The following is a 23,709-nucleotide window of genomic DNA, read 5'->3' on the forward strand; positions in this document are numbered from 1 at the left end:
AAAATGTTGGCAAATGCATTCAAGAGCCTTAATGAACATTAACCACTACATGCACGAGGAGATAAACAAAATAATAAATTAAAAAAAAAAAAAAGTCAATAAATACCTAAATCACTGCATAAATCCATAAAGTAGTGAACCATAAATATATATTTAATTTATTTCCATGGGAAAAAAAAAAATTGGAACAAACAGTGAGTTGACTTGGGCCGCATGCATGTGGTACAAGTAGTAACTCAACTAGCACAAAAAGTCAACCGTTTGACCTTCATTTGCATTCCCATTTAATGTAGCATAATAAATTGAAAGACATCTGAGGAAAACAGGTGAATAGTATCTGTACGTATAGACAATTAATAAACAAGTTGTTTTATTTTGTGTGAGTTTGTTAAATAAAAGAAATTATATATCCAAATGCCATGTTAGCAGAGACAATTAATCAATTTTAATTTAAGTTTTAACAGCTGCAGTATATATAAATAAAAAATTTAATAAAATAAAGGAGTTAAGGTTGCACCCTGTCGTATTGCAGCATGATAACCGGGCTCAATTAGGCGTGAGGGAAAAGTGGTCCATATATAGAGTTCGATTTATGCTACACACAGTATTTGGGCTTTACTCTAGGCTACAAATTTATGCATATATGTGTGACTGTATGTAAATTAAAGGTGAAAAACTATTCGATATTTTGCACCGTGTGTAGCAACTAGGAGACGAGTTATAATTTAGAAAGAAAATTGTTCATTTATTATATGATTGTATATACCAAATGTGTGTGTTTTGTATATATGACTTGACTTATTTATGCATGAAAGAAAGGTTAAATAATTACGGATACCTCTCGGGTAAAATTAAATAACCTATAAATTTTTGTAGTAAATATCAATAATTATAAATACACCTTCAAAACTAATAGTCGATCATAAACGCTACTAGAATGAATGAATTGTCTAAATTAGCATTTTATTAAACAAACAAACTATGATAAATTAGTACCTCTCAGGTAAGACAAAATATTACATTTACCCCTGATATTACATATTAGATGGAGCAATAGTTAAGAAGGGTATTTTGTGATTACTGGTACCACATGAGTATTTAAGTTATTTGTTCTTAACTCATGGGTTACCCGTAATTTACCCTAAAAGAAATTACATATATGTTCTTTTTACTCTTGCCAAATTGAATTTTTCTTCCTTTTTCACCTTTACATGTGGAAATTTTGGTCATTTGTTTAATAAATTGAACTATATTATTATACACATTGAATCACTCAAGCATGTAATTTTTTTTTCTTTTGACATGTTAATAATCAGGGACTTCTTTGTCTCTTTTAATTATAAATATTGTTTACCACTACATAATAACTCAATAATACTTATTAATTCATAATGGGGTATAAAGTTACAAGAGTGCTGATTATTTGAATGTAAAAGATAAATACAAAAAAAAAAAACAGATGTAATGGAAAATGGGAATCATGTGATATTATACGTTCAGACCAGATTATACTATTTTAAACTTTTGACTGATTTATTTAAATTAATGCATTGAATCTGAGTTCTATAAACCCATGACTGCATCAACATGCGTAGATATCGGATAATTTTTTAATTTTTAATTTTTTTTGGATAGATACTGGATAAATTAGAGCAGTTTAAATTCACCCCGATTAATTTCAAAAAAACAATAAAATATAAATAATCAAATCAAATCATACAATATTTTTCTCAAAATCCATGATTGATATATCGCAATCATGTAACAAAATTTGAATTTATTATCATACAAATAGACCCCAAACTCACATGAACACGGCTCCAAATTTTAAAACCCATTATTAATATAAGTTCTAAATATTAATCATAGAGCTTTACAATAATGACAGATAACAACAACTGCGTGTATATATATATATAACTTCCAACTTACTGAAGACCCCATCCACCCTCTCTCTTCACGCAAAAAAACAACATTTTTCATAATATTAATATTTCATTCATTCTCCAAAAGAAAATAAAAAACAATAATAATAATAATAAAAACCCAAACTTTCTCTCACCATAATCATCCTCGAAATCCCCACACAATTGTCCCTTCTTCTCCAATCAATTACTGTATTATTCATTATAGTACCGTTACATACATACATACATACATACATACATACATAGATACATACATATATTCTTCTAGAGGGATTAACAGAAGCTCTGCTTTTCGTGCTGTGCAGAGGTTTGAACTTTTCATTTTCTTTTATTTAATTAATAATAAAAAAAAAAAGAGAAGCTTGAAAATTAAGGTTTCTTTCTTTCTGTTTCTTATAATTCACGAGAGTTTTCTTGCAAGAAAAGAACTTGTTTTGATTATCTATTTAGGTAATCCAAAGTTGACTCAAAAAAGGCGTGCTTTTTATTTTATTTATTTTATTTTTCTGTTTGGATAAATCAGATAGTGGAAATAGGAAAACGATTTCCTGATTACATACGCAACCTTGTGAACAAACTACTCCAAAATCAAAATCAAAATCAAAATCAAAATCAAAATCAAAATTAAAATCAAAATCAATCCTTTTTCTTTACCCCTTCTTCTTCTTGATTATTTCAGAATTCACAGGCAAAAGAAAATGACTGATAATCCAAAACTGGTAAGCGGTTTTTTCCCTTTTTTGTTTATATAATTATTTCCCAACTGCTCCATTTACCTTACATAATTTACCCAAACTAGTTTCCACTTCGTTATTAATTCTATAGGCTATATATATATATATGACATATATCCATACAGAAATTAAATTTACTGATATTCAGAAGAACTTGTATTTCAGGAGGAGAATAATATGGGTCCAGATTGTGTATCGGGTCAAGTAAACGGGTTGGAGCATTCGAGCACGAAATCCGATAGCTTTGTGGTGGATATGGAACGGTTTTCTCATATTTTAGAAAAAGACATAAATGCACATTCAAGAATTACAGTAAGTTCATTCATCCTCCTCTCTCTCTCTCTTTTCTTGTAAATTGTAATTAATTAATTTACGCATAAATATTTTAATAATGAAATAAGTAAATAAAATAAGATGACGACTTTATTCCAGAAAGTTCCACTCTGATTTACTTCGTATTAATTCGTCTCAATCCAGTGTCACTTCTTTAAGATTATTCTTTAAACAATTTTCTAAACAATTTGTATTATTATTAAAAAATAAAATAAAATAAATAAAGGATGGAGAGATATAATTTTTGTTAATATATGGGGTTTTTGTTAAAAACAGTTGCAGAGAAACCTTTCGAGAAAAGGATCTGCCAGAACTGGAGAGAACAAAGTCGATAGAGACACTGCTCTGCTTGCCATCTCACCTAAAGGTACACGTGGCACAATCAATTTATTCTTTTTTTTTTAATTTAAATTTGTTTTTTTACAAATAACTTCTGAAATTACAAAAAAAGATCATCTTATTTGCAGAACTACTACAATTTACCCCAGAAAAAAAAAAAAAAGAATGTCGGTCATTCAACATTTTTGTTTTTTTTCATCGGTTGCTGACAAAGAATTTTAATCGAGAAAAAGACTTAAATAAATCAGAAAAAAAAAGAAAAAAAATCTTGTTGTTCCAGCATTTAATTCTGAGTTGTCTTTGAGTTCAGTTTGTATGTATGCACTTTTGTTTCTTGTCGGGGGATGGGTTTCTCTGTGTGTTCATAACATGCTGGAATTCTTTTTTTTGTTTTATTTAATTTGTTATAATGACAACAACCACAAACTGACATATATATTACATAATTGAATTGTTTTATATACATTATCAAAGATATGTGGGGCATGATTTTGCACGTCGATCGTTCGTTCGACGGATATATTTTTACGTGGACTAGCACAATAACAATAACAATAACAATAATAATATACATCATCGTGCAAAGATCATGCCCCACTTATCGTTGATATAATCGACTTAATTAAGTTGCATAATTAGCTGTGTTAGTGCTTAATTAATTCTAATGGTTTAATTTAATTAGCTTATTAAACCAAATAGCATCTTCTATTTGGTACACCACATACATTTCATTCTGGGCACGCCTGTTAGATAGATTAGGGAAAAAGTTTGGTACTGAAAAAGAGGCCTATTTATTTTGTAACTTTTAATTTGGTTTGGTATATATGAAAATTGCAGCAGCTGCTTTACATGGAGGAGGCGGCAGCACGCCCGAAAAGGCAGAGGGGGTGGTGGCTGTGGGGCCCACAGACCACTCATCAATCACACCTCAAGTTCATCATCAGATCACAATCACTAACGGCAGCCTGAGCGGCGTGCCGGCGGCGGTGGAGAGCAAATTGGGCGGAAGGAGATTCAGTTTCAGGCGATCGTCTCCTCCGACGTGGACTCTCAATCCTAAGAGGATATTTCTCTTCTTTGCCACATTGTAAGTTTGTGATATAGTGAATTAAATTTAAAAAAATAGTAAATCGAGAAATAGTTATGCGGTGTTATGTAACTGATGAATCGTAATTGCGTTGCAGGTCGTGCATGGGAACAATGGTGCTGATCTATTTCACATTATCCATGGGAAACTTCAAAGGCGATGAAAATGCACTCGATTGAATAACATGACATCAAATTGTAGAACGCTCGATTATTACAGGACCAACTCTTGATCGTAATATAAGGTTGGAACTACAAAAGATTCAAAACAAAAAGAAGAACACAGAGAAACACCATTTTTTGGCAGAAAGGGCATCAAACTTTTTTTCGACAGCAGATAGGCGCCGCAGCATTAAGACAGGAATCGAGAATCTTTTTTTTTTATTTCTTTTTGTTTTTTAATTGTTGCAAGAGTGGAAGACATCAAAAGTACATGATGCTGTATACCTTTTTAATGTTAATTTGAAAGGCATAAAGAAAGCCCATTTTGCAAACTTTTTTTTTTTTTTGTGCTGCATAATACTAATGTAGCATGGTCCTTCAAATGGAATTTTCAAATATACGCATGATCTGTGAGATGCTACACTCGATGAAAAGCATCAGGTGATTCTCTACCGTAGTTCTATACAGATACTCACCCGTTAAGCACACATACAAACAAACAAATCAGAATTCAAAAGCATCGGGTGATTATGTACCGGAATTCAGAACCCTCCACCACTCAACATTATTACTACACTAGGTGGCCCCAGTCAACAACCTATCCCCATTATTGCCAAAAAAAATGAAAATTTGAAAAGAAAAAAAAAATGAAAAAATTGGTTCATGATTATGCTTTTTGCTTGATAATTTATTATAGAAAGGCAGTAGACACTTTCAGTAGGCAGTTCAAAAGGTTAAACTAATCGCATCAAATAATCACTTATAATCTGTGATTAATCATACAGCAGGGTGTTGCTCCGCCGTGCACGGTGCACCACCTCCCATTGGATGCCATATATGTGGAGGGGAGGTTGTTTGGGTTTGATTCGGATGCGGGCCAACTTTGGGCCTATATTCTATTGTAAATCCAATTGGGCCAATAAATAATATTTTGCTAATTGGGCCGTAATAGACGAATTTAACCAATTGGGCTGTAATAACTAATTTTACCAATTGGGCCATAATAGACTAATTTGACCCATTGGGTCGTATTAATAGACTACTTTGTCCAATTGGGCCTATGTAAAAATCAAGAATGCTTTAAAATTGCAATCCAGAATTATACTAAAAAAATTAGGTCAATCAATTTCGAATTGAATATTGAAAGCTTAATAAAGGTAGGGGTGAGAAAAAAAAAAAGAGAAACCAAAAAACCGAACCAAGAACCGAAAAAAACCGAGCCAATATACACCGTCCCAACTTAAAACAGCATACACGGTAAAAAAAAAAATCAAAAATCGAAAATATCGGTTCGTATATGGAGAATAAAAAAATTACCGAACCAATTACCCGAACCGAACCGATTCTTACAAAACAACATCGTTTTGATATATAGTATAACTATTTACCATCTATCCATCGAACGCCTCAATATGACATTTTTTTATTAGTTAATTTGGGTTGGGACATGTTGTTTATTAGTTAATTTTGAATTGTTATTTGTTAATTTCTCAAACAAATGTAATGAAAGTCGAAATTCATTGTTAATCAAATATTGGTTTTATGCCGAACTAATAGATGAAACCGAAATCGAAAATAAACCGAATTGATACCGAAACCGTTAACTGAAAACCGAAAAACCGATCAACACCGAACCGGAAAAAACCGACATGTTCAGTTCTTAAAAATGTGAAAAACCGATATTATCGGTACGTACTTGGTTTATTGCAAAAACCGAACCGTACGACCCCTGCACACCCCTAAATAAAGGATTTGTCTTATAACTAGAAAACAACTCTTCAACTCTCTGTGTAACAACTTTAATTTGTAGTTTGTACGCACCAATCAATTTGGAGGAGAAGAGGACTGTATTAAGTCTATTTATTATTTATCAAAGCTTTTTAATTAAACCTTGTTCAAAACATAGGAGAAAAACCCTACTGATTTAATTACTAGGAATGTCCGATGAAAGCCCATAATTTGTTAATCTAATTAATTAATTATTCCATTAATCTAGTTTAATCAATCCTACAAACCACCACTTAGTGATGATGATGATGATCCACCTGGTGGTACGAGGAACCTCGAAAGCCCGATTTTATGGCCGAACGTTTGAACATCATCTTCAACCTGTTTCTTGAATTCTCCGAAGCTAAATCTCTTATAAACATCACTCTCTATAACTGTGTCTTTAGATGGACAATAGAAGTACGCCGCGGAGAATCTTTCCTTCTCAGCATTTGCCACAACTCTGTGCTCCACACTTTTGTATACATCATTGCTCCAAGCCTGCATTCATGCATGTAATTACTAGTAAATCACAAAACATATATGCAGATATATATGTATGTATATATGCATGTGTACTATGTAACGTACCTGGAACAAATCTCCGATGTTGATAATGAGGGCATGGGGATTAGGTTTAACAGCAATCCAGTTGCCATCTTTGACTAACTGCAATCCTCCGATACCGTCTTGCTGCAAAACCGTAACGAAGTCGCTGTCGGTGTGGGGCATTATACCCAACATCTGAGGGTGCTGTACTACCACCGGGCACACCGGGTACCTGTTCAGTCGTATGTAGCAACTGCTCGGCAGGCACGTTTCTTCGAAAAACCCCGTTTTCTTACCTATTTCCTCCGCTAGTATCCCCGCTAACTTCTTCGCTAATTCTGACACCCTTGCCGCAAATTGCTCCATTGTTGAGCTAATTAATTATATACTAATTAATCACTCATGAAAATCTTGATTATATTATATATATTGATGAAAAAAACAAGGATAAAGTTGATGTGTGTTTTATGCTAGTACGTACTACTGCAGTTTGTCTCGGAATTAGGCACAAGATAAACAATGCCCTAGGCTGGCATGTCTCATCTTTTCAGACAGTGTACATATATTAATATAATGCAGTTGTTATTGTACATCATATATATATATATATATATATATAAAGAAGTGAACGCCATCAAGTACACTATCTCATGTACTAAAGATTCCTTTTCATGACTCACTTCCCCAAAAATTATATGTGAACTAAATTCAAGCTGGATAAGGGCCGTACGTACGGATTGAAAATATATAATTTTGAATATATATTACGTAATGATATTGAAGATGATGATTAGTTAATTAAATAAATAAAATATACCTGAGGGTGTTGTTATGAATGTTTGGAGCGGAGGCCAATATATCGGACAAGGGTACATGAAAGGCTTCAGACCAAGAAAGCTGGTTGACGTTGGTTGCTGAAGGGGTGCCCCAACGGTAACTTCCAGCTGAGAAGTTCAAATCTTTGTAGGTTTTCTTCTCTTCAAACGGCTTTTCGAATAGCTTCACCTGTTCGGCTCTCATTATCTCCAATACTTGGCTTGGGATTCCATGGTTTATCACCTGGAAGAACCCCCATTCTCTGGAAGCTTCTGCTATCAGTTTCTTGCATGCTAAGTTCTTGTCGGAATCTCCCAGGTCCAGTTCCTTCAGATCAATCAACGGCAGCTCGCACTCCTCTACCACCGGAAGCTCCGGACGACGGTAATTCTGCGTTTTGCCGGAGATGAGATTCTTGTAGGTTATCTCCAACGGCGGATCTGGTGATTCTCTGGCGGCCATTCTTCCAGGCTAGTTAATTAAACAGCAAGTTATTACAACCATGTTGTTAACCTTTAACTTTTACAGAAAAACCCTCGTAGTAGTACTAGTAGTAGTAGTCGTCGTGGCTAAGTTTTAACTAAACAGAGATTTCATGAGACGGGGCAAATGAACAAGATCAGATGATAAAAGTTTTATATATATCGTTGTATATAATTAATGAAAACAATAATTATTCGTTTAATTTATAGGGTAGCTAGCTAGCGTTCGTGTGTGTTTGATGCGGGTTTTGAGATATGGGGTACCGCGTAAAATCTGTGTAATGATATTAGAACCCGAAATTTAGGATAGACAATAGATCGATCGGCACGCATGCAGGACCCATTCTGCCATAAAAAATATATATAATATGTATATACAGACCGATCGAAAAGTAGTAGAATTGTAATTAAACATGAAAAATATCTGCAGACGAAGTGAAGACAAACATGTTAACAAATTAGGCACTGGTCTACACCACCACAAAATAACTGTTTCAAAACTAGTTTATAGTTAAGCTACTTCTGAAGTATATATGTCTGTCTTTATAATTAATATACAAGAATAACACTGGTAAATGGATCAAGAACGTCTGTCTTAAACTAATGAAATATGTATATATATTTATAATAATGTAATCCTTACTTGATTGTTGATAGGCACCGGTATCTGAGTATGATCCGCCGAAGAATATTCTGTCTGATCGGATTGTAGCCACTGTAAGCCCTGATCCTGCATTTTCTCGTGCAAGTTGAGTGAGATCGAGTATATATATAGCGATCATATATATATATAAGTTTATTAACTTTTGCAACTAATTAATCGAAATCGACAAAATCTTTTTTCACTATATATGATATTCTTGGAAAAATCTTTTATGATGAACAGATACTACACTGTCTGTGCAAGGACATGCAATCAAGTTGGCATGACAATATTTCAAATCATAAACAGGGACTCGAATAAAATTATTTGAAGTATAGTATAGTATATGATATATACATACAATCATGGGGGCCGGTAGTACATATATATATATCTATTTATATATTCATATATACACATCTGTCTATACTATATATCTCTCTTGAAGAAAGAAAAAGGAATGGTGTAGGAATTGATCAAGTTTTTGGAGTGCGTGTAGGACTTGTGTCCAGGAAGATCGGAGGGGGAGGGAGGGAAGATATTTTTCTACAGACAAAATTATATATATAAACATTATATTCATCATCATTATCATTTATCACCGGTATATATATATTCAATAAATAAAGAAAATAAAATAAAATAACAATGATTTATGTATATGAGATTGATCAGGAACATAAACCCAATTACAAATTATCATCAGGTAGAATATCAACACTGAAAATTTCAATATTTTTTATGAATATAGGTAGACTAATGAATTAGATTGTATGAAATTAAAAATAAATAATAATTCACGAGGCAATTAAAATGGCGAAATGGCACCATTGGTTATGTATGGGTCTAGTAGCTATAGCTAGGGTTATCTATATATGAAGAGGAACATTAGCCACCATTGAACAAGATATTCCAACTTTAATAATAATATACTATAAATAAGAGGCCAGGTCGGATAGGATAAAATTGTCGTGTAATAATAGAGATACCTCAAAAAATCCATATTCAATATTGTTGGTCTTTATAGGGCCACCTGGCCCAATCACCTCTTTGATCTTAATATAGGTCCAAAAATAATTGCAATTTTTCAGTACTATAATATCATATTGACAATTCCACCAAATAACACAATCCATCCTCAAAATATTATCTTTAATTTTGGGCTTAATATCACATTAAAATGCTTAATCCCAAATTAAAAGGCTTAGGCCTCGTTTGCTTACCTATATCGAATTACATTGGATTAGGTGAGATTGGATTAATATTCCACTGACTAATTAATTATTTAGTCAGTAAGATGTTTGATTCGTTAGACTAAATCTTGTATTAAATTTGTTAAATTCCGGTATTCAATGTGAATTGTCTAAAAAGTATTTTAATTAAAAATTAATCGCAGGGGGAGAGGTGCTACTAATTTAACCAAATAATAGCACTTAATTGCGGGCTTTGAGTGTAATAGCGGACTTGACTAGACTAAATACGAATCTCGTCAACCAAACATCTTACTAACCCCTACTATTTAGTTAATAGAGGTTAATAACACTAAGCAAACGCGGCCTTAATCTACAAGGTTACCGAATTATTACCGAATTAATATATAGACTATAGTGGTATTGGAGGGAGGCTGGTAGTATTAATAACACCACCCATCCTCAAAATATTATCTTTAATTTTCGGCTTAATCTCAAATTAAATGGCTTAATCTACAAAGGTTACCGAATTATTACTGCCATGTGTGTATATATATAGTGGTATATATTAATAAATTAATTTAATGTTGGAGGCGGCCATTAAAAAAAAAAAAAGATTTACAATCAAATAATGAAGATATGATTGATAAATCCGATTGGTGGAGAGTTGGTTCAGTGGTCCCCACAGAGTATCCAAATGCACCACCAACTCGTTTGGTTGTGCTTCTTCCAAGTCTAATTTCCCAGTTCCACTATTCAATTCCCCACCCTGATTGTTGATAATCAGATCAAGGCCAACATGATAATAATAATAATACTAACTGGACCCAACTGAAATAACGGGCCGGGTATTAAAAATCTGAATCCATGTCAGCATTCCCATGCACAGACACGTGGGTATAGCCTATATCACATGCTAAACACCATCTCCCCCACGTGATCGATTTAACCATTAATAAGTTGAGAGGAAAACAGACTTTAATCCCTAAGGTGAGCATGTGCGTTTTTTTATTGTGAGGACAAGTCTTGTCCCCTCATCAAGACAAAAAACTGCATACCAACAATAGCAGCATAAAACAATTTTCTGAATCGACACTTTAAAATATTCATATTTAATTAATTAATTTAGATATTTGTATAATTGTTCATGTATGTATGTTTTTAATTAATTAAAATACTATATATATAACATGTACGTACAACAATTGATCGATCAATCAAATGCTGAAAAATATGTATCACTAGCAAGGACATAAATGATATATATATGTAATGAAATAGGGTGAAAAATGAAATAATGCAAATTGGCAGGACTCATTGACTAAATTAATGAAATAGTTTTAGTACCTCAATAGGGAGAGAAGCCATCTTTTTGCCTGGAGATATGAATATATGTATTTGAATGTCCAGAAACGAAAACCTTAAACAAATCACAACATATATGAAAGCTAATGGTGTGGGGAAGGCAGATGCAGGTTAATTATATACAGAAATTAAATTAAGGTTTGGATATGCAATTAATGATAATTTCCTTCATACTGAAATATAATCTACTCCGATAAAGTATCATCATTAGTACTCAATATTTTGTTTTAATACCCAATCCAATTCGTTTTATGGCAATCTTGTAGGTTTTATGTGGCGATCCGAGTATATATGGAGTAATTTTGATGTCACTAAGAGAAAGTTAATATATATTACAGAAATAATATATATGTTTCGGATCAGATCTGATTATGTTTATGTTCATTTAATCGCCATGGATTCTCAAGACAATCTATATAGATTTAATTAATTGTACAATTAAGACATAGCCTCTTATAGTAACGGCTTCTTCCTCATCTTAATCGAAGAGAACTTACGAATGTAAATGTTTATAAGATGTTTTAAACAAGTTTAGTCAAACGAACCCTAAAAACAACGATTGTATCAAGTAAATATATGTCAGTTGACTGAAGTTCGAATTCCCTTATCAACGGTTGCTAAATAAAGATTGTCACACTCACTAACGGTTTGCAAGTTATTCAAGTCCCTTTGATGTAGAAAATACTACTAATTAGCAACTTTTGAATTTTAATAAACAAAACCGGGCCGAATTAACTTATACCCCGAACTCTCTTGTTCTATCAATTAGCCCAATTACGTCACCATAAAAAGCCCAATGCAATCCGAAACATTATCTCAAGATATCGGCCCACATTTATAAACTTAAAAAAATTGGAAAAAGATCACGTTGTAAAATATTTATTAGTACCAATAATATATTATATTCTTTTTTTTATTGAAAAGAACTTATATTATTTAATATAACTTATAACATATTAAGTTAATAACTTTATAAAATTACAAAACAACGTAAAAGTATAGATATACTCATATACACCAATATAATTCAGACATACTCAAATAAGTTTAAAAAGAAAACAAGTCTAAACTCATGTAAAGAATTTAAACGAGATAAACATATAGGATTTTTTAAAATTGATTATATCCTATATGTGTGATAAATAATATTAATTATTTGTATTTTAATATTTTTTTTTTATAATAGAAGGGAATATTTTTTTATACCAATGCTGATTTTTCATTTTAATTTGAGTTATAAGGGAAGAAGGGCAAGACAGGAAGTATAGGTGGTAAAATTATTATTATTATTATTATTATTATTATTATTATTATTATTATTTTATTTTTTCAATTTGAAGATTTAAAAATAGCACGCCTCAAAGGTAAATTATTATGCAGAAAATAAAAATACAAATAACGTAAAAAGAAAGGGGAAAATGGTGAGGAGTGGGGGACAAGCGCATATTGATTTAAGAAGGTCAAAATAGTAATTCGGCGTACTCCGGTGTGCTTTTCGCTCTACGCCGACATAAAAGACCGCACCAAAATTCCCAATTCTGGGTGGAGATCCTCCGTGTAAACTAGTCTGATGGAGACATTAGCGGCGATCCGGTGGTGCGTCCCCACGCTGATTCTCGTGGTCGCCCTCCTCATTCAGCCGTCCGTTTCGATCTACTGTGAGGAGGACGACTGTTACGATCTCCTAGGGTGCGTATACCTCTGCTCCGATGTTCCTTTCTGCTGTTGCCTTTCTCTTATTTTTCTCCATTTTTCGACTTATTTCGTTACCAATTTTGTTTTTTGCGTATTAATTATCCAGAGTAACTCAGACTGCCAATAGCTCCGAGATAAAGAAAGCATACTACAAGCTGTCTCTTAAACAGTGAGTTGTTTTGTTTTTTGTCCTGATTTAATATGTGAATTTTGTTTTTCCGGTGACCTTGAACATTGTTGATTTCGTTTAATTGTAGTCACCCGGATAAAAATCCCGATCCAGAATCGAAGAAGTTGTTTGTGAAAGTTGCTAATGCGTACGAGGTATGCTCACTGATTTTTGGTCTTAATGGATTTTGAATCCAATTAGTCGATTGGGTTGAAAATTTTAGTGTTCAGGTTTTGTTTAATTGTACCTTTTTTAGTCTAATTATGTATTAAGGGCGTTTTTCATGAATGTGAAGCTATATTGACTGATAAATTTGAGATATAGAACTACTCAGTATGATATAATTTTTATGATTTCATTGACTTAGCAATGCACTTGACAAAGAGTAATTTATTGAATTACTATATGTACCTTTTTTGTTGAATTTGTCAACCATTTGTCGCCATATTGTTTTCCTGCATTATAATTCTATTCATTTTTCAGATTTTGAAAGACGAAGCCACAAGGGAGCAGTATGATTATGCAATTGCACATCCAGAGGAGGTTTGTTTAGTGGAATTTGTTCCTGTATTAGATGGAATACATGCAAAACGTTCTAGATGATTATAGTTTATTCCTATATTGTGCATCCACGATAAGATTTTGGTTCATAATCGTACCATATTCATTTAGTTTGCCATCTTAGTGTATTGCATGTTAGTGTAGTAGTTCGTGATGAAAAGTTGATTTTTATAGCCACTACTTTGACTTTTACATATCCAATCATTCAAAATCATCAGGATTAGTTCTTTTGGATGATTGCATCATGATTTTATTCGGCATTAATCGGATCATTCACATATACACTGACAAGTTCCGACTTTGATGCTGAAGATGTCTTCAAAGAGTATTTATTTTTCAGGATGTCCACTAAAATTATGACATTCAGAGTAGTCAATCTTTGTTTTTTTTCAGTTGCAGAAACGATATTCATTAACGCTAAACCTTTTACTCCCTGATTAGGTATTCTACAACACAGCACGGTATTACCATGCTTACTATGGCCATAAGACAGTAAGATTTTCTGGCTACTATTTCTTTTAATCTACTGCAAATTTGGGTATACTGAATTTTGATTATTTTGTTATAACAGGATACTCGTGCTGTCCTCGTGGGTCTTATTCTGGTGGTCTCGGGATTTCAGTATTTGAACCAGTGGACAAGATATAATCAGGTAAATCAAGATACTATCTGTAACTTAACAAGGACATCACTTACTGAAAATTACAATCATTCAATCCTGGATTCCAATACCCTCTTCCTTTTTCTTCCATTTTTTTAGGTTGTAAAATTATTAGCCTTTCCATAGAATTGACGCAAATAAATTAATTTCTAATAAAATGTAAGGAGCTTTTCTTTGGTTAGAATTAAGATGGCTCTCAGAGCAGTTCTATTGTTTGAACTAAGAGTGATGACATGTCAATGTCTGGTGAAATTTTTAATATGTTCAAAACCCAGTACTATTGAGATTTTAGCTTTCAGCCATTTTACCTGGTCTAATAATTCCTACATTGAGGCGAATAACGAAATTACAACTCTGAAATTTTGTTATGGGTGAAATGTGAAATTTTCACTATATTTGTGTTCTCTGAGGTGGACCCATGAAGGATACACCTTCAGCAAATTCCGTTCTTATCTACTCCTGGTCAGCTAGCTATTGTTTCACATTCATCGAGCCATCAGGCTTTGCTATTCAGAGATTAGATGGAAAGTTTCTGTTCGTTCTAAAACAAAATTTTCAGTACAAGATTGTTTGGGTTTTTGTCTTGTGAGAGCATTATTTCGATGGAACTATCTTTGTTAATATGAAAAGATCAGCCAGTGTATAGTGTTTATTATTTAGACTTGAAGCATAGGCCCCTCACTCTCGTCTTTGCCACTGATTTCATCTGATTTTCTCATTTCAGGCTATTGATATGGTGAAGAAGACTCCTGCTTACAAAAATAAGCTAAAGGCCTTAGAACTTGAACGTACTGGGGGAGTGACAAATAAGAAGAAGGGTAACAAGCAGATAAACAAGTATGACTCATTACATATCATTGTCCATCAATTCGATGTTGATCGCAAATTCAGCAAATTAAACGAATCATGTCGCATAATTATTTTTTCGGCTTACAAATGCACGCCTGTATCTTTTCTTTTTCTTTTTGTCCTTAAGGTTATCTCAATTTTCTTTATAGCTAATATGTCAGACATATTCAAAGTTTATAAGTGTTTGAGTTTTATATTTTTGGCAGGAAAATGGAGGAAGACCTTAGCAAGGAACTTGAACTGGATATAAAAGGAGCGGAAAAACCATCTATTTGGGAACTTTTTGGCATTCGTTTACTTTTGTTACCTTACACTTTGGGAAAGGTCTATATAGTTTTTCCTCCAATTTTGCCTAATTATAAGAAAAATTCATTGGTTTTACTCATTCCTCACTGAAACCTCTTACCGATTGGCCTTGTTACCTACAGCTGTTATTATGGTATGGGTGTTGGTTCTGGCGGTATCAGGTGAAAAAAGCACCATACTCTTGGGAGGATGCCTCCTATCTAACAAGAAGATCCTTGGGAGTACCTTTCCAGTCGTGGAGATACGTTGGTAATTATATTTCTTAACCACTATATTTCTCCATTTATTAGTGTGACTGATTCTTAATCACTTCGGGCTTTTTATAGTTATTAAATTAATTATTATATTTAGTTCTTGCTAGGATTTCTGTACAAACATTATGACCTTTTAATTGATATCTACCAGATGAATCAAGAAAGGATGACCTTATTGAGAGACGTCTATGGGAGAAACCTAACATGGAGAGCTATGTAGCTGAGATGCGGAAAGAATCAAAGCGCCGAAGATAATTTTGAATGTGTTGGAGAAGAGAATACAAGTGCAGTTTATTCCATTGATTTTAATTTATTCCATTAGTTAAAAATTTTGGGTAGAAATGTTTTGACAGATAACAAAAACATAATCATACTCCTATACTGAAGACTAGGGTGGGAATCCGTTTTCGAGCCCACCAATCAATCGACCGAGAAGCTTTATCGATGATAGTTCCTTAAAAGATGTAATATCAAAGATATCGCTATATACTATATTTATGAGAATTTGCTGATATCAAGCATATGCTACAATTCATTATTCCTTTTCAAGTCTTAATATACAGGATAGTACTGATATATGCGATACTGATGACATTAATATGGGTTTTCCTGTCGATGTATTTATACCCGACCCGACCCGACCCGACCCGACCGATTTTAAAAAATAAGTAAATTAACAATTTATATTTGTACAAAAAGCAAGTTGTCTTCTCCCTCCACCGTTTTGACCTCTGATTGCTTCCATAGTTCCAGAAACCTTTTGGTAAACCCCCAAAAACCCCAATTTCACAATCTGTTTGGTTTATTAATTATTTATTCATCTGCATGCTCTAAATCAACACCCTCAACTTCGGAGGGAGTTGACCATGGCCGCCGCTCCAACGGTAACACAAGCAATTCTCTCTCTCTCTCTCTGTTTTTTATGAGTCGGGTGAGCTTTTGATTCATCCCGTTTCATTGTTTGAAGATTGGGTTTTTGATGCCCTTGAATGGTATTTTGGAGGAGGAAGAGAACAACACTGCCACTCCCAAAATACCACTCTCCAAGGGCACTACTTTCGTCGGCCGCGATTGCATTTCGAACACCGACAAGCGCGTCAGCAGGAACCACCTCGCAGTTAGCTCCTTCGGTGACGGCTCTGCTGAAATCATCGTAGTACGCCTCCCTCTGTCTCTAAGATTATAATTGATTTCGTTTGCCTATTTTTAACATTGCAAATTCTGGGAAGGTGACGTCGTATTATGGGTCTGCCTAAAACCTTACCAGTGTACAAATTTCCAACTTTTTTTTTTTTTTTTGTAGTTTTGTGGGTTTATGAATTATGTATGCTTGAGTCCCGTTAGTATTTTCTTTCGCGGAATTTTTGATACTATGAGAATTCAAAATGTAGAAAGGAACGAACCCGGTCGTCTTACGATCCGGAAATGATAGAAAGAAGCTTTTATCTGGAGAAAAGAGGAGAATTCAAAATGGTGATGTGATAGAGTTGATACCTGGGCATTACTTTTTCAAGTATGTGCCCGTCACTAACAACACAGTGGGGAATTTTCCAACTACTTCTAGAGGGAAGAGGCCTTTGATTGAAGAAAGTAGTAAGGGCGAGAAAGACCTTGCTTGTAGTGGAAAGAGAATACAAAAGATTCCAGAGGAGGATGCACCACTTGTTCGGGATTCGAATGTACAGGCTAATGCTAACTCTGAGGGCATACGTAGTTTTCGTATTTCTAAGGATAATTTGCCTTCAACTTTTAGGCTATTGCGAGTGAAAGAACTGCCGGAGTGGGCAAATACGAATGCTGTTTCCATTGGTGATGTGATTCAGGTAAGAGTTCTCTATATCTAAAGAATATAGTACAGAGTTTTTCTGGTTTGAGTGGATCTTTTATATCCTGTTTTCGTCAGTATGTTGATGTGTGCTTAAATTTTTGTTTTGTAGGGAAATGTGCTATTAGCTGTCCTATCAAATTACATGGTCGACGTTGATTGGCTACTTTCTGGTAGTTTTTTCTTCTATTCAGCCTTGTATCTGATTGCAATTAATTTCATATCTATTATGTATCGTCTGTGAACTTCATTGATTTAGTAAGACTATCTCGTTTCAGCATGTCCGATGATTAAAAGGGTCCCTCATGTCCTAGTTGTCCACGGGGAAGGTGACGGTACCCTCGAGTATATGAAGGTTGACCAATTTCTATTTTCTCGTCATAAAATCTTGACATTGAAATTTCTTGGATGTGTTCTCAAATTTTCATCTGCTGATTTCTTCTTAGAGAAACAAGCCTTCGAACTGGATTCTCCACAAACCTCCGTTGCCGATTTCGTACGGAACACACCATTCGAAAGCCATGCTTCTTGTCTATCCTCGAGGAGTGCGAGTCATTGTCCATACAGCAAACTTGATATATGTTGACTGGAACAACAAAACTCAGGGTTTATGGATGCAAGATTTCCCATGGAAAGATCAAAGCAGTAAAAGTAGTGGTCCTAGTGCATGTGGATTTGAAAATGACCTGATCGATTATCTTGGCGCACTCAAGGTATTACTATCTGCATTGCCATTCAATAGCTCCCGTTAGATGCAAATTGTTGGGTAATAATGCATGCATGCATTAGTCATCCTATGATAGAAAATGGAGTTATTTCTGATTGAAGTTTTCGAAGTATATGGTTAGGCTGCTTGTAGAAACCTAAATTTGCCGATAATTTGGTACAAAGGGACTTGTGTCATTACATCTGTTTGTGTTAATTCATTCTAATTTTCTCTTACTTGCAGTTGCCTGAATTCAATGCTAATTTACCTGGTATCGGCAACTTCAGTATAAACCCACAATTCTTCAGGAAATTCGATTACAGCTCTGCCATGGTAATTGACACATTCAATTACAACTTGTATTTTTTATCTCTTACACGTTGAGCCATTGAGAACTCTCTTCTAATGTTTAATTTGTCCCATTTATATACGTAAAACGAAATTCTGAAAGTAATTTTGATGTCCAGGTCAGGCTTATTGCATCTGTTCCCGGATATCATTCGGGTTCCAGTTTAAGGAAATGGGGACATATGAAGTTACGTACAGTTCTGCAAGAGTGTACCTTTGAGAAGCAGTTTGAGAAGTCTCCTCTTATTTACCAGGTACTTATCATATTACTTTCAGGTTTACGGTTTTGTTTTTACGCATTGAATTATATAGAAAACTTGTCAAGGTTTTGAACGCATGACATTAAATCATTTGTATTATTATACTGCAGTTTTCTTCGCTAGGTTCGGTGGATGAGAAGTGGGTGACAGAGTTAGCAACTTCAATGTCGGCAGGAATTACACAAGACAAAAAGCCTTTGGGTATGGGGAAGCCCTTGATAGTATGGCCATCAGTCGAAGATGTTAGATCTTCCTTGGAGGTAATTGCAAACAAATCTTATTACATTTGATACTACTAAAAACGAGAATTTCTTGATTGTAATAAACCGAGGGTCGTGAAATAGTTTTGTACTTAAGAATCAAATGTTTTTCTTAATTTTCTTCTGATAAATCCAAGATCAGATGGAAAATAATCCCTTTTTTTCTTGCGAAGGGTTATGCAGCTGGGAATGCTGTTCCGAGTCCACTAAAGAATGTGGAGAAAGAGTTCTTGAAGAAGTATTGGGCTAAATGGAAAGCAAGCCACACAGGCCGCTGGTATGTATATGTATGTGTTTATCCAACGGGATTTGTACGTAAAATATATTTACTTTTTATTTTTGCAGTCGCGCAATGCCTCATATAAAGACATTCACACGTTACAATGGGCAGAATCTCGCGTAAGAATGAATTCGAGCAACGTGTCGTGTTTATAAATTGTTGCTTTTCTGCCAGCCTGGCATCAATCTTGATTTTGACTGGTCAAAACTAATTTGCTGTTGTTGTATTGAACAGATGGCTGCTGCTTACTTCGTCAAACCTGAGCAAAGCTGCCTGGGGAGCTCTTCAGAAAAACAATTCTCAGTTAATGATCCGTTCATATGAGGTATTATATTATGTATATCTCTCACCGAAGATTGTATTACTGAAATGCCTAGTTATGTAATAAGCTCGTTGGATGTGAAATATACCGACGCGTTTTATTTTATTTTGTCAATCATCATCAAAGCTAGGAGTGCTGTTTCTGCCTATCTCCAAAAAAGATGGATGTGGCTTTTCTTGTACAGATATCTCAGAGGTATTATATATTTATATGTCAAGAAAAATAAACTGTCTTGTTCGAAACATTGAGCTGTTTATTTTCTATTTTTATTTCAGGATAATAATAAATCGACACCTGTAAGAAATTCCCAAGTGAAACTGGTCACATTGGCTTGGAATGAAAAGGGTAACGACGAAAATGACGAAGTTATTCGATTGCCTGTGCCTTACGAACTTCCTCCAAGACTGTACTCTTCGACAGGTTTTTTGCACTGCCCTAATTTAATAATAATATCGCTCTAAAAGTTAGATATAACCGAAAAATAAAATGTATTACAGATGTACCGTGGTGCTGGGATCGAACGTACACGGAGAAGGATGTGTACGGTCAAGTTTGGCCCAGGCAGGTGAAGCTCTATTCCAGTCAAGATTTCTGATTTTTCTTTTTTTTTTTTTTGTGTTGACTGTTTGGGTTGACTCTGTTGAAACGCATAACAGCTTCACTGGAATATTCCTTCTTTTTAATTGCTATTTAGTCCTTATATACATATCTGCATTATATTATGTTTTCCACCTATTGACATTGACTGATTCATTCACGTGTGATATGACATCAATTTCACTCACGTGGCTTTTGGAATAATGAGAGGATATTCATTCTTGTGTCCCACTGCACTCCACATGGGAAAAGCCAAATGGGCCCGAAATTGCTTTTCTGTTTTAGAAAAATAAAGTAGTTTCACTAGGCCCGCAACCAAATTATCGGGCCTGAATTTGACGAAATTTTGTTCAACAAAATGTCCAGTGGACCGCAAAATGGATCGTTAAATTAATTAATTAATTAATTCTATTTGTTTATATATTAATTTATTGTAAAGACAATATTAAGTAGGTACAAGATTTCCCTTTCATAAGCAAATTCAATGGGAATGAATAACTGGTGTTATTTCCTCGTTTGTACCTGTGTTGTTCCTTAATCAATTATATAGTCAACTTTATTATTTTAATTTTATTATCTGCCATGGCCAATTAAGCTTCTTCATCAATATATATATATATATATATATATATATATATATATATATATATACACACTGCACACATTCTGTATCCCACGCCTTTTAACTCACACAGTACAATTCTGAACAAATCTTCAAACCAAAAGGTGAGTACTCATTCATTGATTCATCTTTCATATTTTTTTTTCCATTTCTGTATCGAAAATCCGTGCTTCTGTTATTCTGAGCACGTATATATATTTTGTTATTTCGGTACGCAGAATGAATATATATGTTGAGTCTCTCACCGGCGAAACCATCACCGTCGAGGTTGAAAGCTCCGACAACGTCAAATCCAAAATCCAAGTCAAACGAGGCATCCCCCTCGACCACCACCGCCTCATCTTCGCCGGGAACAGCTCCAAGACGAAGACGGTCGCGGCACCCTCGCTGTGGGCCTCAAAATTCAGAAAATTGAATCCACTTTCCTGGACCATCTCCCCGGGCCCCGCCCAAGTCGAATCATCCGGCATACGGAAGGCCAAAGTAGAAGACGAAAAAAATCAACGGATCGCCGGAAAACAGCCGGAGCTAAGTCTGCGGCCCACGCTCGTTGAGGGCGGCGGCGGGATGCAGATATTCGTGATGATACTGACGGGGAGGACGATAACAGTGGATGTTAAGAGCTCGGAGACGATATTTGACGTGAAGAAGAAGATTTATAATAAGGTGGGAATCTCGCCGGAATATCAGAGACTGATATTTGGAGGGAAACAGCTGGAAGATTATAAGACTGTTGCAGATTATAACATACAAAAGGACTCTTATCTTCATCTCGTTACGAGGCACCCTGGCGCCTGATCTAATTCAACTCATAATTAATTATCATCAAATGGTTATTTACATAATTCTTATAGTTAATTATAATATGATGGATGATTAATCGATTTGTGTGTGAGGGTTGGGTTCTCACGTGTGAATAAATATACACGTGTAATTGTGTATGTATGTGGAACCCACACCGCCTGTTTGCGTTTGCTTTGTCAAATGAAATTTTCGGTTGTTTATGTGATGTGTTTTTTTTCCACATATGTTATATTAATCATAATAAAATTGATTGGACTTGCTTGAGTTAAATCAATTTAAAATTAAATTATTTCATTACAATTTCTTTATAGCTTTTTGGGGAGTATTTAAAAAGAACATAAAAAATTAGGCTAAATTACTGTTAAATTATGAAAAACCCCATCTTGTTTAGATAATTACAACCATCCATCAACTATCAATCTTCTTACACGTTCACCCTTGTGGTATCAAATTTAGTGGAATATTCTCCACTTTGTACCGGATTTACCCTATTCGAGCTCTACATTTTGGAACAAGATGATCATAATATGTGTCTCTTGGCTTGTAAATATCAGATTGTGGTGCATCGAAAACTGTATTTTTGCACAAAATTAAAGGTGAACATTTAAGAAGATTCATAGTTGAGGAGATAGTCGTAATTACCCAAATAAGAAGGAATTTTCCGTAATTTGAAATTAACTCACGGGAGGCCGTAATTTACCCAAAAATTTAACGGGGTTGTTTGAAATTCCTGACTCTAAAACTCTAATTACATTTTAATTTAGTAAACTGATTTTTTTTTAATTTAATTTAGTTGACTTATAATATTGTTTATAAGCATGAAGACATCATTTACCAATTCAGTACAGAGCTTGGTAAATGAACGACGTGTACACCAGAATGAATCAGGAAATAGTCTCTAATAATTCTCTAGTGCTGAATTTACAAAGACTTGTCTATTAATTGACTTATATATAAACTTTATCTTCTTCATTTGAGATCTGTACGTATCAACGATCTGCTGCTAATTACATTCCTGCCATTAATTGCTGCGCACAATGAATATTTCCGTTGAGACTCTCGCCGGAGAAACCATCACCATGGAGGTTGAAAGCTCCGACAACGTTAAATCCAAAATCCAACTCAAAGAAGGCATTCCCGTTGACCACCGCCGCCTCATCTTCGCCGGGAAAAGCTCCACGACTCCCGCCGCACACCCGCCGCCGGCGACAAATTTCAGAATATTGAATCCAAGCACCTGGAGAACCCTCTCCCTGGGCAAAGCCAACGTCGAAGTCGAATCGTCAGGCAAAGGGAAGGCCAAAATGGAAGAAGAAAAAATTCAGCCGCTCGCCAGAAAACAGCCGGAGGTTAGCACTGAGCGCCTCCCCGCGCCCGTTGAGAGCGGCGGCGGCGGCGGCGGGATGCAGATATTCGTGATAACGCTGACGGGGAAGACGATAACACTGGACGTTAAGAGGTCGGATACGATATATACCGTGAAGGAGAAGATATATGATAAGGAGGGAATCTCGCCGGAATATCAGAGATTGATATTTTCAGGGAAAGAATTAGGCAATGAAAAAAGTGTTGCAGATTATGACATACACAAGGAGTCTAATCTTCACCTCGTCTTGAGGCTTCCTGGCGGCCGGATTTAATTAATTAATTAATTAATTATCATCATTTCATCATTAATTACATAATTCTTATTATTATGTGTGTGCGGGGTTGTTGTTGTTTTTTCTTTTTTTTTTTCTTTTTTTTTTTTTTAATAATAGCAGGTGATATATATTTTTATGATATGTTTTTTGTTC

At 34.5% G+C, this 23,709-nt stretch overlaps 5 protein-coding genes and 1 pseudogene across 8 annotated transcripts; 5 read left to right on the forward strand and 1 right to left on the reverse strand.

The window, feature by feature from the left end:
* Window positions 1-1,914: 1,914 nt before the first annotated feature.
* On the forward strand, window positions 1,915-4,914 carry LOC105969199 (uncharacterized). 4 transcript variants are annotated; one of them, XM_012993949.2, is made up of 6 exons: window positions 1,915-2,235; window positions 2,608-2,647; window positions 2,828-2,974; window positions 3,272-3,362; window positions 4,172-4,421; window positions 4,519-4,914. In XM_012993949.2, the coding sequence occupies exons 2-6, from the start codon at window positions 2,627-2,629 to the stop codon at window positions 4,598-4,600; spliced, it is 591 nt and encodes a 196-aa protein (XP_012849403.2). In that variant the 5' UTR covers window positions 1,915-2,235; window positions 2,608-2,626; the 3' UTR covers window positions 4,601-4,914. The 4 variants fall into 4 exon arrangements, with proteins under 4 accessions (XP_012849403.2, XP_012849404.2, XP_088667793.1 ...); XM_012993950.2 differs by having other exon boundaries at window positions 1,917-2,235; window positions 4,175-4,421; XM_088811667.1 differs by lacking the exon at window positions 1,915-2,235 and adding an exon at window positions 2,506-2,524 and having other exon boundaries at window positions 2,555-2,647.
* A 1,514-nt stretch (window positions 4,915-6,428) lies between these two features.
* On the reverse strand, window positions 6,429-9,245 carry GA2OX8 (gibberellin 2-oxidase 8). Its single transcript, XM_088812070.1, has 4 exons — window positions 8,840-9,245; window positions 7,716-8,185; window positions 6,941-7,271; window positions 6,429-6,850 (listed from the first exon to the last, which is right to left on the reverse strand). Exons 1-4 carry the CDS (start codon window positions 8,930-8,932, stop codon window positions 6,590-6,592), a joined length of 1,155 nt encoding a protein of 384 aa, XP_088668196.1. The 5' UTR covers window positions 8,933-9,245; the 3' UTR covers window positions 6,429-6,589.
* A 3,523-nt stretch (window positions 9,246-12,768) lies between these two features.
* LOC105968882 (Chaperone DnaJ-domain superfamily protein) lies at window positions 12,769-16,424 on the forward strand. Its single transcript, XM_012993570.2, has 10 exons — window positions 12,769-13,083; window positions 13,196-13,258; window positions 13,347-13,413; window positions 13,742-13,801; window positions 14,261-14,311; window positions 14,391-14,471; window positions 15,205-15,317; window positions 15,536-15,653; window positions 15,758-15,884; window positions 16,041-16,424. The coding sequence occupies exons 1-10, from the start codon at window positions 12,965-12,967 to the stop codon at window positions 16,142-16,144; spliced, it is 903 nt and encodes a 300-aa protein (XP_012849024.1). The 5' UTR covers window positions 12,769-12,964; the 3' UTR covers window positions 16,145-16,424.
* A 210-nt stretch (window positions 16,425-16,634) lies between these two features.
* On the forward strand, window positions 16,635-20,674 carry TDP1 (tyrosyl-DNA phosphodiesterase-like protein). The gene is made up of 16 exons (XM_088827482.1): window positions 16,635-16,652; window positions 16,746-16,773; window positions 16,857-17,045; window positions 17,281-17,712; window positions 17,827-17,887; window positions 17,993-18,069; window positions 18,161-18,427; window positions 18,664-18,753; window positions 18,888-19,022; window positions 19,139-19,288; window positions 19,462-19,565; window positions 19,634-19,687; window positions 19,803-19,893; window positions 20,017-20,085; window positions 20,166-20,310; window positions 20,388-20,674. The coding sequence occupies exons 2-16, from the start codon at window positions 16,756-16,758 to the stop codon at window positions 20,483-20,485; spliced, it is 1,980 nt and encodes a 659-aa protein (XP_088683608.1). The 5' UTR covers window positions 16,635-16,652; window positions 16,746-16,755; the 3' UTR covers window positions 20,486-20,674.
* Window positions 20,675-21,035: 361 nt separating this feature from the next.
* On the forward strand, window positions 21,036-22,021 carry LOC105968569 (polyubiquitin). Its single transcript, XM_088827483.1, has 3 exons — window positions 21,036-21,100; window positions 21,146-21,213; window positions 21,328-22,021. The coding sequence occupies exon 3, from the start codon at window positions 21,329-21,331 to the stop codon at window positions 21,905-21,907; it is 579 nt and encodes a 192-aa protein (XP_088683609.1). The 5' UTR covers window positions 21,036-21,100; window positions 21,146-21,213; window position 21,328; the 3' UTR covers window positions 21,908-22,021.
* Window positions 22,022-22,859: 838 nt separating this feature from the next.
* On the forward strand, window positions 22,860-23,695 carry LOC148766044 (polyubiquitin pseudogene; annotated as a pseudogene).
* The last annotated feature ends 14 nt before the right edge of the window (window positions 23,696-23,709 follow it).

This window comes from Erythranthe guttata, chromosome 13 (assembly GCF_056151865.1).
Source record: "Erythranthe guttata isolate IM_541 chromosome 13, IM_541, whole genome shotgun sequence".
Classification (NCBI taxonomy): Eukaryota; Viridiplantae; Streptophyta; class Magnoliopsida; order Lamiales; family Phrymaceae; genus Erythranthe; species Erythranthe guttata.